The following is a 19,144-nucleotide window of genomic DNA, read 5'->3' as shown; positions in this document are numbered from 1 at the left end:
CTTGAAAACCCAACGAAAATCAAAATATATTTTATTCGACTTTCCAGGAGAATTTGAGAGATAGACTTAAATTTAATGAATTTTTAATGCTCTTTCTAAGCTCAATTTATCACTGTTCAAGCCAGCAAATTTGGCATAAGGCACTTTTTACTTTCCAGCACAGCTCAAATAATTAATAATTTACAAAATCAAGCCAAACTCTTGTCGAATATGTCGAATATTAAGCCCATAAATATTTGATCTCTTAAGAAACCTGGTACAGCGTATCTGCTAGTCGTGCTTGCTCGACTGTTGCACTCTGTTCATGCATTGATTTCTTTTCAGTATTTTTCATTGTTTTTGCACTTTTGTTCGTTTTTTGTTGTTGTACAGAGCTTTTAGCATGTTCTGGACAAATTTTCTGTCTGCCTTTCCAGACATTGGCCTCATTTTTCACAGCCAAAAATATTCCAGATTTTAAGGAAATTGTTCTCTCTGGCCGAGTCATGAAAATGAAACTTAAACGAAAACTACGGCGTTACCCCGACTGGCTTTTAATATTCTATTTGTTTCCACTTTCATTTCTTTTCTCAACTGTTTAATTTAACAGCCTCGTGCTTTTAATTTCTCTGAATTTTCCCTGAATTGCTCGAATTGTTTCGCGCTGCATGTTATGCTTAATGTTAATGCTTTCAACCTTCATGAGATCTATCATTCTGTGTGTCTATACTTAAACAAACTACGCTTAAATCGTAAAATACTAAAGTGAAGCAAGAAGATGAAGTTAAATTAAATACTTTGCCGTTTTTGCATGCCTGATTGCCGTTAGAGCCGTTAAAACGTAGATGGCAGACGTCGAGGAAGCCGGAGACGGAGACACGCAGCTGGCTGTTGGTGCCACACCCACATCCCATTGCCCCAACTCCAGCTCCAGGTCCAACTCCAACTCCAACTCCAACTACAGCCACGTCAAACGTTGCCCAGTCAGCTGTCAGTTGTCTCCGTTCAGGATGCCTCCTGCAACCCCGCCCCCAACATAACACCAGCACCTGACCACATCTACATCTGTTTTAGTGCGTGCTTTTCTATGTGTGTGTCTGTAACCGTTAAGCGTTAACCGTTGCCCGTTACCCGTTGCCCGTTACCCGTTGCCCGTTAGACGTTAGCGTTGCCATATCGTTGCGTGCCATGTTTAAGTGCGTTAACGTTACGGTTTTTGGGTTTACCGTTTAATGAATGTTTATTGCTCCTACCACGCATTGCGTAAGTGTTTCCGTGTGTTGCGTAAGTTATGATCTTATTGCAAGTAGAGCACCCTAGTTGTAGTGCCTAGCAAAAAAGAAAAAAAAAAAAAACCAAAATTAAACCAAACCTAACCTCAAACGTATAACGCACGCTTTTGCATTTAGCTCTCAGCTCTGTTGCATTTTACTCTCTACTCTATCTATCTTTCTCTTTTTCTCTTTTTCTTTCTTTCTATACCTCTATCGATCTAACCGATAACTTTCCCCGATCCTGTAGTTGCTTGATATTTTGAGTTTTAACCCAGCTGTAGCATTTAGTTGTAGTTTAGTTTACGCAGAGTTGTTCGATTTATCGAAGACTTGTGATCTTTGAACGTGTGTCTTTTGTGGCATATCCTCGTACAGGACACGCTCGAACCAACGCTGGATGAAACTGCGCACCACCGTACAAATCTCATCGGCCATACAGAAGAAACCACCGCTCAAGCGCGAAGACTCATTCCTGAAGCGTTTCTCAACTAGACAGATACCCGAAACACAGGTGAGCATATTTTCACATCTGCAAAATGGTTCCTTGCAATTTCACTCAATAGCCTAAAAATGGGTGGAATCGTATAGTTTCCATTTTTTTTCTTTTTTTTCACATGCGATTGGCTTCAAACTTTCTTTTGATGTATTTGAGCCGTATTTCACACAATGCGCGCAAATCCACTCCTCCGGGTTGAAAATGATCGAAATTTCACATTTTTCCCTTCAAATTGACTTTGTGAAATCCACCTTTGCGGGTGAAATACAACGTTCATAGTAAAACGTTGGCTTAGCTCATTTCATAATTGTCATTTCGTTGCCATTTCAGGAAACTGTTGAAGACACGGGTTCAGAAAGTGCCTCTGGTGACGTCGACAAAACGGTTAAGCGTAGACGACGCTATCTGCAGAAACGACGCTCCGTTGTTAATCCAGATGAAAATTTTTACTTCTATTGGTTAATGATGTTAACTATATGTGTTCTCTATAATCTATGGACCCTAATTGTGAGGCAGAGCTTTCCTGAACTGCAGGTAAGTTACAAAAACTGACTCGCCAGCCCATTAATGTCAAATATCCTTTGTGTGTCGACTTTTCTTTATTTTTCCCAATGCCCCAATGCCCCGACTTCTTTGACCTGCTCCTGCCCCCCGCCACCCGGCCTCGCCCTGTCTCTGTCCCTGTTCCTGTCCCTGCTTTAGGAAAGAAAACACCTTTTGTCATAATGCTTCAAGTTTTGTAAGATGAGTTGACTTGCTGCCTAATAATAATGCCCAACGGCCATAAAATTTCCTCAAACAATGAAGTTTATTAGGTATTTCAGCAAAAGAGGATAAAAGGCAACTCCGACGAGTCCTTGGCTCCTTTTAAAAGTGGGTTTAATAACTTAACTAGCTGAAGGCAAGGTAATACTGTTAAACGTAAGAAAAGGTGGTCTCTGATTAGCCTTAAAACCTTTGCCGGGCTCTGATAATTTATTTAGCTAAGCCTTGGGCTGGACTTGTGTTCCGGCTTGCTGATATCCTACAAGTTAATATATATTGCACGCCTACAAGCTGGTGCTTATGCTATGTCCAAGTACAAACGAAACGAAATAGTCTTAGCGTAAGATAAGAGGAAGGAATAAGTTAAGGACCGGAACCAGATCTGGCGAAATTAAGTTATTGACAGGCTTTCAAGGTGAAACCCATTCAGAAATCTATCGTACGATAATTCCACCCGTAAGTGTGGAAGAAACGCGGAAAAACAAATTTTTCCTTCGTTCTGATCGGCTTCATTTGAGAAAACGCGGCCCGGGCACAGCTGGGAGATCCATTGATGAGCCTCGTTCAAGATGGTCTAGGACTAATATTTGGCATGGAATATTACGAAGCTTTTTGCAAATTTTGCCGCTACATAAACAGGGTATACTCTAGTCTGAATTGCGGCGACTTGTTATCAGGAATCGGTTTTTATTTGTTTCTTTATATATATATATATTTTTTTTTGTGACCAGCGCTTCGTAATGACTCAATTAAAAGACACGCAGGCAACTCATGAGCCAAGTGGTCGCTGGGTCGAGGATTCGATGGGTCGAGGGTTTATTCTCTGGTTAGTTAGTGGGAACGCTTTGTTCTTGGAGCTGGGCAAATGTTTGTTCACGGCCCAGTTAGCTGGTGTTTGTCATCAGATTAAAGTCTGCCAAGGGTTGCCAAAAAATAAAGCCAATGTGGATAACATTTGGCGGGCCTTTTTTTATTTCATTTTTTTTGTTTGTTTGAGAGGCAGGGCAAAGGGGGCATGGCATGTGATACACTCGTCGTCGTTGACCTTTAGAGCGTAATGTGTGGCACGGCTCGTTTTTGTTGTGCCTGTTGTTGTTTTACTCGAGAGGCCTCACTTTTTTTTGTCAGCTTGCCATTTGCGAAGGTGGCCCCTGCCCCACCTCGGACTCATTTGCAATTGTGAAATGCATTGCTAAAATAATTGTCCTTGACCCGAGCTTTGTTTTATGCACAGCCGTGAGCACTAATTGACAATCTCAACTAATTTTTCGAAATTATTATTCTTTGTTTCTATTTTTTGATTTGGTTTTGTTTTTTTTGTTTTTTTGTGAACTTTTGCAATTTGGCTGACAGCAATCTGTGCCTACCTTTTGGCTCATCTGCGATTCAATGACAGATGTTGTATTTATCTTAGATATAATAGTTCAATTACGCACAGGCTATCTGGAGCAGGGCCTAATGGTGAGTACACATAGCGGATCATACAATATATAGGTACAACTGGCGAGGGCATTAATCCCCGGTACATTTATGTTCTAGGTATACGATGACAGGAAGCTGGCCTGTCACTATGTGCACTCGCGTGAGTTCATCTTTGATATGATAGCGCTGATACCATTGGATCTGCTCCAGTTGAAGATGGGCACACATCCGCTTTTGCGTTTTACGCGCTTTTTTAAAGTGAGTAGCGAGTGAGTGAGTATGCGACGAAGAAGAGCCTATTTAATTCACTTTAATCATGTTTCAGGTATATCGATCTGTGAGATTTTATTACATCGTAGAGAGTAGAACAGTTTGGCCAAATTTATGGCGCGTTGTTAACCTAATTCATATCCTGTTAATATTGGCCCATTGGTTCGGTTGTTTCTATTTTTTGCTCTCCGAAGCGGAGGGCTTTCAGGTAAGTTCCAAACCAAGCCCCACATAAGCCTCTTCTATATATAAGTATATTTATTTATATATATATATATATTAGGGTGATTGGGTCTATCCCTATAGACCGGGTGACTATGCGACGCTGACGCGCAAATATCTGGGCAGCCTTTATTGGTCCACCCTGACGCTGACCACAATTGGGGATCTGCCGACGCCAGAGACGAATGCAGAGTGAGTATGAGACGTTGCCTGGCAGCCTTTAAGGATCAGCTAAATCCTTGACATCTCTGGGGCGGGTTGTCTTCGTTTCTTCGTTTTCATTGCATACCACAAACAAACAATAAAAACAGACCGAACTTTTCGGTGGACGGCCCCCGATCAATACCAAGGCGTGGCATCAAATCACGACTGCTACAGTTTGGCTCTAGCTATGGGTATGATCCTAACAACATCATCGCAAACGTATCTAAACATAGTGTGCTTCAAATATCATATGCTATTTGTTGGGGGCTGTCCACCAGTTCGTTTCGTTTTGTGTATTAACAACAAAAAAAAAAAACAACAATTCTCTTTTGGGGATGACAAATGTTGCATATCATCATGATCAAAGCCTTGGCTAAAGGACTTTAAGAAAATAACATGATATCGATTTATTATCAAAGTTTTCGAAAGCGTGCGACAGCCTTCAACAATTCCAATGATATTTTAACGCTCACAATTTCCAAAGCCTGTTTCTAAACTTGATTCTAAACATTCACTTAACAAAAAAGAAACAATTGAAAATGTGCTTTCGAAAACTTTGATTGTGCTTTTGCAAGCGAGCAGAGTCTTGACAGAGAACGAGAGAGAGAGAGAGAGAGAGAGAGAGAGCAGGAGAGAGTGAGAAAGAGGGAGGGTGAGAGTAAGAGTTACTGAGGGAGAGAAAGAAAAAGGGAGAGAGAGTTCGTGAGAGAGAGAGAGAGAGGGAGAGAGAGAGAGAGAGTTAGAAAGAGAGTTAGAGAGAGAGTTAGAGAGAGAGTAAGAGAGAGTTAGAGAGAGCTAGAGAGAGGGAGAGAGTGAATGAGGGTTAGAGAGAGAGGGAGAAAGACAGAGAAAGGGATTGAGTGTGAGAGAGAGAGTTAGTGAGAGTTAGAGAGAGACAATTAGAGAGTGAGAGAGAGAGAGAGAGAGTGAGAGAGAAAGAGCAATATAGAGAGAGAGAGAGAGAGTGTTAGTGAGAGAGAGTAAGAGTGAGAGAGCAGGAGAGAGTGAGAAAGAGGGAGGGTGAGAGTAAGAGTTACTGAGGGAGAGAAGGAAAAAGGAAGAGAGAGTTCGTGAGAGAGAGAGAGAGGGAGAGAGAGAGAGAGAGTTAGAGAGAGAGTTAGAGAGAGAGTTAGAGAGAGAGAGTTAAAGAGAGAGTAAGAGAGAGTTAGAGAGAGTTAGAGAGAGGGAGAGAGAGAATTATAGAGTGAATGAGAGTTAGAGAGAGAGGGAGAAAGAGAGAGAAAGGGATGGAGTGTGAGAGAGAGAGAGTTAGTGAGAGTTAGAGAGAGACAATTAGGGAGAGAGAGAGAGAGAGAGAGAGAGAGTGAGAGAGAGAGAGAGAGCAATATAGAGAGAGAGAGAGAGAGTGTTAGTGAGAGAGAGTACGAGAGAGAGAGTGAGAGAGAGAGAGAGAAGGAGGATGAAAATGCAACCAGAAGGACATGGCAACATTTGAAAAATACTTTTAATCGCAGTGTTTTCCTGAACAAAATCGAGTATATGGGCTTATTAGTTGCCATTGGATAATACTCTTTTTGATGTAATTGCTTACAATTTTTCGTTAGAGCCGCGCGATGCCGGGTAATTTCTCCTTGTTCCACGCGCCAAGCAAGAATAATTGAGAAAACACGCAGACCTCTTAGCAATAGGCTCCACTTTTCTAGGTTTTCCTTAAAAAGGAATTTTTCATTTTATTTGTGTATATTTTTTTGGATAAATTAAAAATATAATAATTATAGAAATATTAAGAAAGATACGCGAAATGAAAGCTGCTCTCACAAATCGTAATCAACTAGGCTGTCTGGACTCTCGCATGCATAAGAGCTCTCCCATTAGCTAATTGTTGCGTATGGTAATCCCCGATCTTTGTTTTCCGCTACCCGCAGATATATTTTTACGATCGTTAGCTATTTGATTGGGGTTTTTATCTTTGCGACTATTGTGGGCCAAGTGGGAAATGTGATAACAAATCGAAATGCCAATCGCTTGGAATTCGAGCGTCTACTCGACGGGGCCAAGACCTACATGAGGCATCACAAGGTAAGTGCTCGCTGCTCCATCAATAGCCCCAACTAACACGTCCTACGACGGCAACCCACAGGTGCCCGGCGGAATGAAGCGGCGGGTGCTGCGCTGGTATGACTATAGCTGGTCGCGGGGTCGAATACAGGGCGGCGGGGATATTAACACTGCGTTGGGCCTGTTGCCCGATAAATTGAAAACCGAATTGGCCTTACATGTTAACCTAAGCGTATTGAAGAAGGTGACCATATTCCAAGAGTGCCAGCCGGAGTTTCTGCACGATCTGGTGCTGAAAATGAAGGCATATATCTTCACGCCGGGCGATTCCATCTGTCGCAAGGGCGAGGTGGCCCGTGAAATGTTCATCATAGCCGATGGCATTCTGGAGGTGCTCAGCGAGACGGGCAAGGTGCTGACCACCATGAAGGCGGGTGATTTTTTCGGCGAGATAGGTATACTCAATCTGGATGGCCTGAACAAGTGAGTTATCCTTAGGAGTTCCCCTCCTTCTCCTCCTCCTCCTCCTAGTTCACCATTTTCTGACGTGCTCGGTTTGCTGTTCTCTAGACGCACCGCAGATGTGCGCTCCGTGGGCTACTCGGAGCTGTTCTCGCTGTCACGCGAGGACGTGCTGGCCGCCATGAAAGACTATCCGGACGCACAGGAAATCCTGCAGACTCTCGGACGCAAACGCCTCATGGAGGTGCGCTGCGTGAACAAGAAATATGCCAAGGCGCAAAGTGACAAGGAGGCTGCAGCCTATGCCGCCGCCCATCCGCATCATCCACATGCTCACCCGCACCATCATCAGGTGCATCAGAGCGACAGCAGCGAGAACAGTGCCTCCAAGAAAATAGTGGACAAGCTGAAGCACGATGTGAAGGGCTTTCGCAATGTGCTCAAAAAGTCCAGGTAAGTTCCGGCGCAGGCAATAAATGTTTGTGGAATATTTTTGAATACCAAGCACTCCACGCTCAGAACCTCACGCAAGAGCGATGAATCACTGGAAATGCAACCGCTGCACAATACCTCGCCGCGTGGCAGCAAGATTATGTTGAAACGCATGTCACGCGTGCGCTCCGACGACAAGGATGCGGATAGCGCCGAGGCGAAGGATGAGCTGCATGACAAAACGCCCAGCCCCATTGGGGCCGGCCTGCCGCTGCTGCAGCGCCTGCGCCTGCTCAAGGAGAAGCAGGTAAGTCCAAGCCCGATAGCTGTCATAGCCAGTGCCATTATCATTAAACACAGCCACCACCACCGCCGCCGCCACCACCAACACAGCCACCGCCCAGTTCTGTTTCTATCACAAACTTTTTGATCAACTCACCATTCCAATTGGAACTAACACATAATCGCAAATTTCGTATAATTCGCATAATTCACCTCATTGTGTAACCTCACGAGCTTTTGATGGTGTTAATCCCAAAGACAAGCAACAGATATTCATACAAATACCAATACTAAGCTAAACAAATACTAGACTAGACAAGACGCATACCCAAATACTCGTATACCTACAAATACGCATACATAAAAACTCGTATACCGGAGTATACTCACACAAATACGCATACCGTATACAAGCTCGTATACTCATAAATACGCATACCGAATTAACGTGTACTCACAAATACGCATACCGGAAAACTGTATACGAATTTTCCCCACAAATACGCATATCGAAAAACTCGTATGCTCACAAATGCGCAGACCAGAATACTCGTATACTCACAAATGTACACTCGAATACTCGTATACTCACAAATACGCTTACCGAAAAACTCCAATACTCATAAATACGCATACCGAGTACACGTGTACTCACAAATACGCATACCCGCTCGATACGCACTCTTCAGTTCTTGGAGTCGCGATGAGTGCTGCTTCTCCTTTTTATTGTTACTCGTTCATTTTGTTGTGTTCTTTTCCTTTGTATCGTTGAATAAGTTATAGTTATATTGAATTGCTTCTAGTGCACCTTAACCTTTGTAATAATAGCTACTCGTAATTCAATTGATAATCTTGTATGAAGCACGTTTTGCGAATGAATTCTCAAACGAATTCGATGCAATTATGGTCCTTATTTTTTAAGTTGATGCCAAAGTTCGCGTTAAAAATCATTCGCTGCCTATTTCTTTATCTCCCTTGAAATACCTTTAATTGGATTCATATTCATATTTAGCTATTAGCTAAGTGAAGGCTTAGGACCTTAACGCGCGATTTAAGTTAATTTTGCAGCAGCTTCTTATGATTTCATGTTAATGGACCTGCTTATAAGCCTCTTATATATCTTTCTTTACGCCACACCAAGTAGAGAACTGGAATTTGCTTGACGGCTGCCGTAAGACTACCCATAATTAGTTGCTCAATTCAAATTTTATTTTTGTAAGTAAACAAATTGATCAAAAGACAAAGACATGCTTTAGAAATAGACAAAAACAACGGAACAAACTACACCACACTTAATCATATCTGACCTGATCTATACTAAACTCTTCTGTAACAGAAAACCACACCTGATCATAGTTACTTATTCATACTGAATTTCACCAGAACAGTATGTGAGGTCCCACCACAGTTAACTACACCTCACAATTCAATACTAACTGAAGCCAACTTAAATATCCTTACTACTCTTCCTACTCTATACCTATATACAGCATCCTTTTATACACCATATCATACAGAAACACACCACAGTTTTAAACACAAACACAACAGCGTTACTTACTAGACATTTAAATTTGGTCCATACCCTACCACATTGAATCAGATTGTACTGACTTACACCACTCTCCAGCATATTCAACTCAACTTAAATGCATAAACACAACACACCTTTCAACACCACACCATAGGGAACACACCGCACTTTTCATTCACACCACACTTCGCCATCTTTATAACATTCCACATTCAACTACATTAAACCTTACCATACCACACCATACCACACCATACCACACCATACCACACCATACCACACCATACCACACCATACCACACCATACCACACCATACCACACCACATCACACCACATCACACCATACCATACCACACCACACCACATCACACCACACCACATCACACCATACCACACCGCATCTTGCATACTCAGCGAAGAGTTTATAAAAATGTATGATTATTGGATTTGTACTTTTTGATTTAGTACCTAATTTAATTAAGCTTAAAGCCCAAAAGAAAGAAAGCTTAATCCAAAAGCAAAATTCGTGTTGTATGTAATGAACCCCGGCTCCTAAATAGTAGTTTTTGTATGTGTCTTTATGTGTCTTGCACTAGGATCGCGAAGAGCGAGCTGTTAAGTCCACACCACCACAGAAATCTCCACCTCACTCACATGTAACGTGTACGTTATCGCCGCAGGAATCGATACAGGAAGAGCCCGAACGCGAGTTTAACGAAGGCTTTCCCCTGATCCAGAGATTGCAGCAGTTGAAAATTAAAAACGAGCCACAAACGAACGCGATCAGCGAGTCCGTCGGCGTCGTCATGGTAAAGCCGAACCACTCTTTCAATATCAAGCACCACAGTTTCGAGCATAGAATGATTCATTTTTGATCCACCCTATTTGCAAGGCAGCAGCATATTAATTCCATCTTTTAACTAACCCCCTAGGCACACACGCCGCCCAACATCAGCAGCAAGGTGGACTTCGGAGCAGCAGCAGCTGGTGCGACAGGTGGTGCAACAGGTGGTTCAGGCACAGCTCAAACGCTGACCGTCGCCCAAATCAAGCCCATCATGAAGGTCTCATTTAAGCAGAAGATACAACAGCTGCAGGGCGCGGTGCCGACCGTGGCAAGCGGCAGCATCACCGTCAGCACCACCAGCACCACCGGCGCCATAGCCAAAAAGGAGCCACCCAAATCGCTGGCTGTGGTGGCCAAGCATGCCAGCTCAGGGCTGCCACCGTTGGAGCCGGCGGCCGGTGCAGTGGCTGGTGGCCAGCCGAGAGTCGCCGGCATGTCGAGGAAAGTGATAAAACCGTCCCAGATGCTGGTCACACCGCTGCAATCGGATACGGATACGGATGGCACGCCCATCAAGCCCTGGTCCAAGCTGAAGCTGGCCACACTGATGTCGGCCAGCTACACGAGCCTGAACAACTGCTCGCCAGACGATCTGGCAACGCCGCTAAAGAACTATTCGTTAAGCAATATACCGCAGCACATGGAGGGCACGGTAAACGCTCGACCGCGACATCACAGTGCGCGCAGCTCCCGCTCGCCGCGTCACGCTCACGGTCACGCACATGGTCACGGTCAGGGTCACGGTCAGGGTCATGGGCATGGCCATGGCTCCAGCTCGAGCACGTGCTCGTCGAGCGCCCGGAGCACATTGAGCAGCACACGCGAATGCCTACGACTGCAGAAACCGGAACAGAAGCTGCCCGAGGCTGAGGCAACCGGCCGGAAGCTCTATCAAAGTGTTTTCGATCTATCGCCGGAATATTGTGGACTGCCGTTCGTTAAACGGCTGAAGATACTGAATGAGCGCCAGAAGCTAGCGGAACTGGAGAAAGCGCTGCAGACGCGCAGCTTCAGCCTGGACTGCTCCAAGTCAAGCAGCAATAACAACGAAGTGCCCATTACGGAGTCATTATATCGCTGCTATAGCGACACCTCCGGCATCTACTCACAGTTTCTGAGCGCCTACGAGTCCACCACCAGCTCCACATCCATTTCGACCAATACATCCGCATCGGATAGCAATTCTAAGCCGCACGCCCAGGCGCATGCGCACCAGCTGGAGTACATGCCCCTCAGCCCGGAATCGAATGAGACCGTCGAACGGCGCAAACTGAAGAGCATACTGAAAAAGCTGCAGAAGGGTGGTGCAGCTGATCAAGCTGGTGGTTGTGGTGGTGTCGCAGCCGATGGTGATGCCCAAGACGAGGCGAATGCCAAGGCCAGTAGTGCACCATCGAGGGGGCTGCTCATGGAGCCGACCTTGGAAGGGTACGTGGCCAGGCACAGTAAGCTCTTGAAGAGTGTAACCTTCCATTCAACTCTTTCCAGCCCGCCCCCCAGTGCCAAAGAGGAGCTGCACTTCGCTGCCCTCGGTGGTGCTGTCGCCTGCCCAAACAATTCGCAATACGCGAACGCGAACGCGCTCACGCTCGGTACGGTCACGGTTACGGGTAACGGTACGGATAATAATATGGCAACGCCAACAACGGTACGGCCAGCAAGCATAATGCTGCCAGATCCGTCTGTCTGGTCGCCGACGTTGGCATTGGTAACGCCAACGAATTCGCCGCAAGAATGTTTCGCATTTGAGACGCAGCTGGGCGGCGGCGTTATCGCTGGCGTTGGCAACGGCTCAGCATCAATCGCGTCCGCATCCGCATCGACATCCGCATCCGCAACCGCCTCATATGTGGTCGAGTGCTCCGCGTCGAACCAGATACTCTCACAAAATACCGAATTTCATGCACAATCCACAGATTTGAATTTGAATTTGCAGCTCCGCCAGAACACGATGAATGCCACAAGTCAGGCGGGTCAGGTCCCGAAATTGGAAGGTAATTACGTTGGGCGTACTTTTGCAAACATCTCTCCCATATTTACCCAATATAAATATATATATATATACGATACGAGTATTTGGAGTCCAAGTCAGAGCAACCACGCTTCACCCTCGCCCCCTCAAGCTCACAATGTGCCCCTTAACACTCAGCAATTAGATAATACATCCATTGTGCTACACTAGGGGTATTCCAGCAGCATTTTAATTCGTTTCATTTCCTTTAAAAAATATTTACATAATTTAGCTGCATACATATAAGTGCAAGCAATGCGAAGTTTTAGTTTGTAATCTATACTTTTTGGTTATCGATACTTTTTAGTATTGCTGAATACCCCTAATGTTAATCAGGTCGACGCAGTCTGCATGCCTCTTGCAGCGCCTAAAATCACACTATACAAAACTCTTACGCTTCGCTTTGCTTCCCTCTCGCTATCTCTCTCACTCGCTCTCTATCTCTCTCTGTCTCTCTCTCTCTCTATATATATATATATAAATCTCTGTATCTAAGTATATATGGCTCTATTCAGCCTTTGTGCATTTCTCTTTATGCATGATGCCATGTCATCTTTTACCATTTACTATTTGGTATTTTTAAGATATTCTTGCTTAAAGTTTCGAATGCTTATGCTAGGTTAAGAGTTGATAGCACCTTATAATTTATCGAATACCTTGAAGCTTTATACCTCTATTAGTTTTATAAAGTATTTGTAAGTATTGGCCAGGTTAAGCTCAGGTATTATTAACACCTTCAGCTAAGCAACAACCTTAGAGTCCAAATCGTCTATTTAAGCGCTTTATAGAATTATTGATATGCATATTTATCATTTGTCTCGAGTATAAACGAACTATATAAAACTAAGTCTCAACTCAAGAGAAAGAATTCTAACTGTATTGGTTTAAGAACACAATTTGCACAGACACAAAAGCATTTTCAGCCCGTAAACGTTTGAGCTCGTCATCGATATTGATATCGTCAACGATTGTGTTATCGATATTGATATCGATATTGAGCTTGAAACTTATCGAAGCACGCGCACGCACGCTTTGGAACGCAATGGAATGAAACAACGAAGACGGCGTACGATCGTTCAGCATGCAACCAGCACACACACACACCCACACACACACACACACACACACACACACACACACACACACACACACACACACACACACACACACACACACACATACACGAAGCTTTTAACTGTTTTGTAAATACGTAAAAGAAAGCAAGAAAGAAACAAAAATTTATCGTTGATCTTCATTGATTTCCATGACGGAAACGCAAGGAAGCGCTGTAATTTGTATGGGAATGTGTGTAAATAACTGTAACTTGCGTATGTATGCATTACCTAATTTGTTAATCGTTTGGTAACAACACGACAACAACAGCAACAGCTATAACAACAACAACAACTACAACCACAACTGCAAATCACTTTGACACTTACAGCCAGATTATTATCTTTGTCTCTCTCTGTCACTAACACACACACACACACACACACACACACAAACACACACACGCACACACAAACCCACGCAGACTTACCCACACGGGCGCATAGTGGCGCCTCTCACTTGTCCGTCGGGCCGTCGTCCGTACACAACTGTACCACAGACACGCACAGGGTTGCCACCCGGGTGTTCGCACTTACTAACCTCAAAATACAATTTGAATTCAAGGCTTTCCAGAGGCGCAGGACTACTTCAATCAGATAGTCAGCGGCATCAATCACGTGATCAAGACGCACATGAACGAAATGCACTCAAAGCTCGAATCGCAATTCTCGAACATGGCCGGCGAGGTGAGACGCCGGGACGCGATCATTGCCCAGCTGCAGCTGAAGCTGCGCTCCATCGAACAGAAATCAACGATGGCAACCCCGACGCGTCGCATTAAGCGGGAGAAGCTGCCTCAGCTCTCCGTGGATGATGACGAGCCGGCTGAGCAGGATAATAGCAGTTCGGGCTCCTCGGCCGAGCTGCTCTTCATGGTTAGTTCGCTTACCTGCGCGCTTTCTATATATAAGCAGCACTGCCAGCGTTGCCAGATTGCCAATTAATATTAAATGTTTGCTCCCGTCAAGCAAAATTGGAGTTTGTAAAACTCAATACTGCCATATGTGTCAAACATTGACAGCTGGCAACGTTGCATTAGTATTATCTTTTAACCACATGTTAAAGTACATGTTAACCTCAAATGGAACGTGATAGTTAATAGTGACCTATCTCTCTCTCTCTCTCTCTCTCTCTCTCTCTCTCTCTCTCTCTCTCTCTCTCTCTCTCTCTCTCTCTCTCTCTCTCTCTCTCTCTCCTATCTCTGTGCCTCTGCGTTTCGTTTGGCAGCGCGGCGACTCGCTGGACACTGTGTTCACCTCGTCCCCGCCCATCCAGGGCGGTCGGCGCAGCATATCGCCTGGACCCAGCCGGCATCATGCGGCCTCCGCCAATGCGCTCAACTGCCCGAGCAGCTACTACAGCGGGCCGGGCACATTGACGACGCGGCATGCCCAGAGCCAGCCCAGCTTCTATACGCCGCATGGCAATGGGCGGCACAGCAGCCGGGCGGGCGCTCTGCCCGGCTATCGCGACTGGCTTGAGCATGGGACTGCCAGTGGCAGCAGCATGGCAGGAGGCGCTGCCGACAGCAGCAGCGGCGGTGGCTCTGGCATGGGCGTGGCCAGCAGCAGCAGCGGCAGCGGCATGATGGTCTCCGATGTGACGGGCAATTTGACGCGTCTGTCGGACAGCGTCATTTTGGACATTGGCGAGAGCTCCAGCTCGAGTTCGTCGTCGAGCAAGCTAAACATTGCCGGCGACATCGACGACGATGACGACGACGAGGAGGAGGCGGAGGATGAGCTGAGCGGCGCGGCGCTGGTCACGGCGGCCACCAGCAGCGGCGCCACCAGCGCCGGCCACAACGACTGGGAGGTGCAAATGCTGGCGGCCGAAATGGAGCGGCAGGAGCGCAAGCGCGGCCTTTCGCTCTCCGACAATTTGGGCGAGCTGCGGCAGTGCAGCACATTCCTGCGCAGGCGTCGCAAGTTCAGCGACACCGAAACGGAGCACAGCGAAACGGATCCGGATGAACGTCTGGCCAGCACTGGCGGTGCGGCTTGCGCCGATGTCGATGCCACATTGGGCCACGCGGCCAGTGGCAACGGCAGCAGCGGGAGCGGCAGCGGCAGCGGCAGTAATCGACCGCGTGCATCAAGCCTGGATCAGTTCAACCTGCGCTATGGCATTGGGCGTGGCATCTTTAAAGCAATGAGCATCGATCGTGATAAAGACAAGCTCTGAGAACTATAATCGCAGCAGGACGCAACCAGAACAACAACCACCCACAGCAATAACAAGAACAAACAATAAGCTAAGCAATACGAGCAGTATTACAAAAGGAACAACACACAACACACACACACACGCTCACACACACACTTCGATATACAAGACAGCATATAAAGAGGTATGCTATATATATTCTATATATATGTTTAGCCCTTAACCAATTCTCCAGAGCAAGAAAACCACAAGAAAAAAAACCCAAAAAAAGAAAAAAAAAAAAAAAGACAGATGAAACTTAGGGAATTCCTATAAAACACACATAAAACCTAGTATTAGAGGCAAGCAGAGAAGAGGAAGAACACAGCACACAAAATAAGTCGAAGAGCATTCCACAGTTTTGTCCAGAAACCCAATTTATCTTACCCACATGACTTGCATATCCCATAAATATCCTATGCACACATATTTCAATTCTCATGTTATCGTTATCGCTCATTTAATAATTGTTATCGTTATCGTAGGCGTGGTCAAACAAAATGATTGACTATAGCCGAAATTTCTTTTGCAGCTCTATGTGTCGTATGCTTCATTTGCATAATGTTATCGCCCTTGTTATCGGCTTTTTTATCGCTGTCACTGTCGCATTCATTGATAATTCAAAGCGGTAGTTATCGTTATCGCTAGCGGAACCATTACCGAGCCATAGGCAAACTTTTTATAACAATCAAGACTATCCGCTTACCTCATACGTATTCCATATATAATTATATGTATGTATATATCAGCTCTCATGTTATCGTTATCGATATAATTTTCACAAGTTATCGTTATCCTTATCGCTAGCGGTACTATTATCCATATCCCAATACTTTCAGCCAATCAACATTATCCGCATACCTCATGCGTATTCCATGCATTAATATGTACATGCATATGTTCATGCATGAGTTCTCATGTTATCGTTATCGATATCATTTGCACAAGTTAATCAAAGGTATAGATCGAGCGCGATGCCTGACTTCCTTACAGGTCTCGCATCTCTCTCATTCGATAGTCAACCAAAGTTACCGATTTTGCCTGAATCAATTCATTTTGCATCTCTTCTCATTTTATCGCTATCGATATATATCGATGTATTGCTTCCATTATCACAACCCTTTCCACACATATTCTAAACATGCACATATCGTATATACAGACAGCTTTCATAGCTATCGTTATCGCTATCGCTATCGTTATCATTATCGTTATCGTTATGGTCATAATCAAATGTCAGTTTTCAACACTGGCAACGCCTTCCATGTAATAAGCCTTACATTTGATGTACAAATTGAGTGTGTGAGTGCGTGTTAGTGTGAGTGAAAGACAGCTGCGAGTATCCACATAATACCGTCCTATATATATATATATTTATCTATATATATATATATATAGCGTCCATGCCATTGGCGCACATATGATTTGTATTAGTATTGACATCTAATGTGTGTGTGTGTGTGTTTGTGTGTATGTTAAGGTTTTGTCACTTTCCTGTCATTAGCTTCCATATATTATTTGCCAGGGTTCCTGGACATGCGGTGGATATGCTAAGCTTCGGTAAAAATCCGTAAAAGAAGAACAAAAAGAAACTAAAAATGTATATACCTCTTATCCTATTAAGTACGTAGTTATACACACACACACAAATATATATATATATATATATATATATATATATATATACATACTAGATAAATATATATATATTCTTAAATATAATATGAAATAGTGTAATGAAAACCGAAAGCTTTAATAACATATATAGAGACCTATTTAAGAAACATTTTAAATACTAATCAGTTCAAGCAACAGCAACAACAACAAGAATAAGAAGAAGAATAAGAAGAAGAAGAGATACCAAACTATGAATACCAGACAGAAACAAAGAGAAACACACACAATTAATATATTATAGTATAAATAAATATAATGTTATAATAAACACCATGCATACAAGTACTTACATAGAGCCTTTAGCATATACTTAATACCACATTGATAAAATGTATACACATTGAGTTGGAAGTTATTAGAGAACTGTCTAAGCGTTAGTCTATCTACTATATACTATCTACTATCTACACTATAGCAATTTAGTCTAGATTCCGATGGAATACAGCAATAATCAATACCAACTAATGCTATCAATCTAATCATCTCTCGCCTAATTTAGGAAAAGCACAAAATTGGCTTTCTAGTTTTTCATTTTGTCTAAGGATCATTTTAGCCCATTCCAAAATTTACCCAATTAGTTGACGTGGCTCGCCGCAGCTTTTTTATATAATGCCAAATTCTACTTAAGACCAGACTTTTCAAAAAAGTCTCTTAGTTTAGTCTCTAGCAAATGCACAAACGATACTAAAGCTTATCTTCCCACAAAAACAAAAGGCAAAAAGGAAACTCCAATCTAATGTTTCATCTATAAGCTAAGCGCTATTTTGTTGTAACTATTTAAACGAAAAAACCTTAACTTAAAAGAGAAAAAACATAAGCAGTAAATTCCAAGAAGCCCAAATTCCGGAGAGAACAATTAATTGTGTTAAAAAAGAAAACTGTTTTTAATCGAAAGATTTTATCAGAACAAAAACAAAACAAAAAAAAAAACAAAAAAAAACAACAGCTTGTTGCTACTTTGAGCTAAGCAAACACAAATTGTACACTGTTAGAGACCGTCCCAACACCGCCCTTAACTATGTGCCAAAGCTGCAAAACTATCGATAACACTATTGTGAAAATCGATTTTCGTTTAAGTCGTTATGGTTTGCAAGCTCGGCATCAATTTCACTTATCGATAAGTGTATCGATATTGGAATTATAGTTTTATCGATAGTTGGGCAACTGCACGCTCGACCGCTCGCACCGCCCCCAGCCGAAATGTTGTCATGTAGTCAAATGTGGCGATTAACAGAGGCCTAGCCACGCCCACTATAGAGTTTCGTAGCGCCTAGCCAGCAAGCGTTCAGATCAGAGCCTCACTAATGCAAATGCCAAAAGAAGCTATCGATACAAAATCGATACCAAAAACTATCGTAACTATCGTATTGTTTGTAACGTAGTTAGCGCACGAGTCGAGATGAGAGTCGAGACAGAACGAAACGTAACACTATTCAGATACTATATACTTAGTATATATAGATATATACACGTACATACAATATATGATCTATATGCCACTACTTAACAATATGTACTAAATACAACAACTAACTAACTACTAGTCGGCGTTGCATTGTACAAAAAGCACCATGTTATCGATATCGATATCGATATTGATGTCAAAGTCGATGACGATGACGATAACGATAACGATAACGCATTAATTCAAGGAACAATTTCAATGGGTTCAATAAATGGGTCACAGCCAGCTAAGCAGTCCAACTAAATTTAATAAGAGTACCAACAACAACCAAAAAACAACAAAAACAAAAAAAGAAGAAACACCAGGTCAAGCACAACCTAATCGAAATTCTCTTAATCATCTAGATTGTTAAGTGATTATACTTATAATATATACATATACGTTATATAAGCAAATACATGTGTATTCCATTGTTTTCTATCTGTTCTTCTATCGAGTTCTTTCATTGTTGTAGCATTGTTGAG

The 19,144-nt window shown here is 43.5% G+C and overlaps 1 protein-coding gene across 1 annotated transcript in view; it reads left to right on the top strand.

Annotated features, from left to right (window-relative positions):
- Positions 1–15,716, top strand: part of LOC115766364 (pneumococcal serine-rich repeat protein) — a 32,933-nt gene extending 17,217 nt beyond the window's left edge. Inside the window, exons 4-19 of the mRNA XM_030710263.1 lie at positions 1,629–1,764; positions 2,080–2,283; positions 3,868–3,975; positions 4,054–4,194; positions 4,262–4,414; positions 4,490–4,620; positions 4,740–4,823; positions 6,519–6,672; positions 6,734–7,134; positions 7,222–7,566; positions 7,633–7,852; positions 10,043–10,171; positions 10,295–11,637; positions 11,698–12,203; positions 13,898–14,208; positions 14,561–15,716. Of these exons, the coding sequence (XP_030566123.1) occupies positions 1,629–1,764; positions 2,080–2,283; positions 3,868–3,975; positions 4,054–4,194; positions 4,262–4,414; positions 4,490–4,620; positions 4,740–4,823; positions 6,519–6,672; positions 6,734–7,134; positions 7,222–7,566; positions 7,633–7,852; positions 10,043–10,171; positions 10,295–11,637; positions 11,698–12,203; positions 13,898–14,208; positions 14,561–15,517 (5,323 nt within the window). The 3' untranslated portion in view covers positions 15,518–15,716. The remainder of the gene's footprint in view (positions 1–1,628; positions 1,765–2,079; positions 2,284–3,867; positions 3,976–4,053; positions 4,195–4,261; positions 4,415–4,489; positions 4,621–4,739; positions 4,824–6,518; positions 6,673–6,733; positions 7,135–7,221; positions 7,567–7,632; positions 7,853–10,042; positions 10,172–10,294; positions 11,638–11,697; positions 12,204–13,897; positions 14,209–14,560) is intronic.
- The last annotated feature ends 3,428 nt before the right edge of the window (positions 15,717–19,144 follow it).

Source organism: Drosophila novamexicana, unplaced genomic scaffold, assembly GCF_003285875.2.
Source record: "Drosophila novamexicana strain 15010-1031.04,08,12 unplaced genomic scaffold, DnovRS2.1 tig00001151-arrow-arrow-pilon, whole genome shotgun sequence".
NCBI lineage: Eukaryota > Metazoa > Arthropoda > Insecta > Diptera > Drosophilidae > Drosophila > Drosophila novamexicana.
The sequence above is the reverse complement of the archived record's forward strand: the minus strand, read 5'-3'. Positions and strand labels throughout refer to the sequence as shown.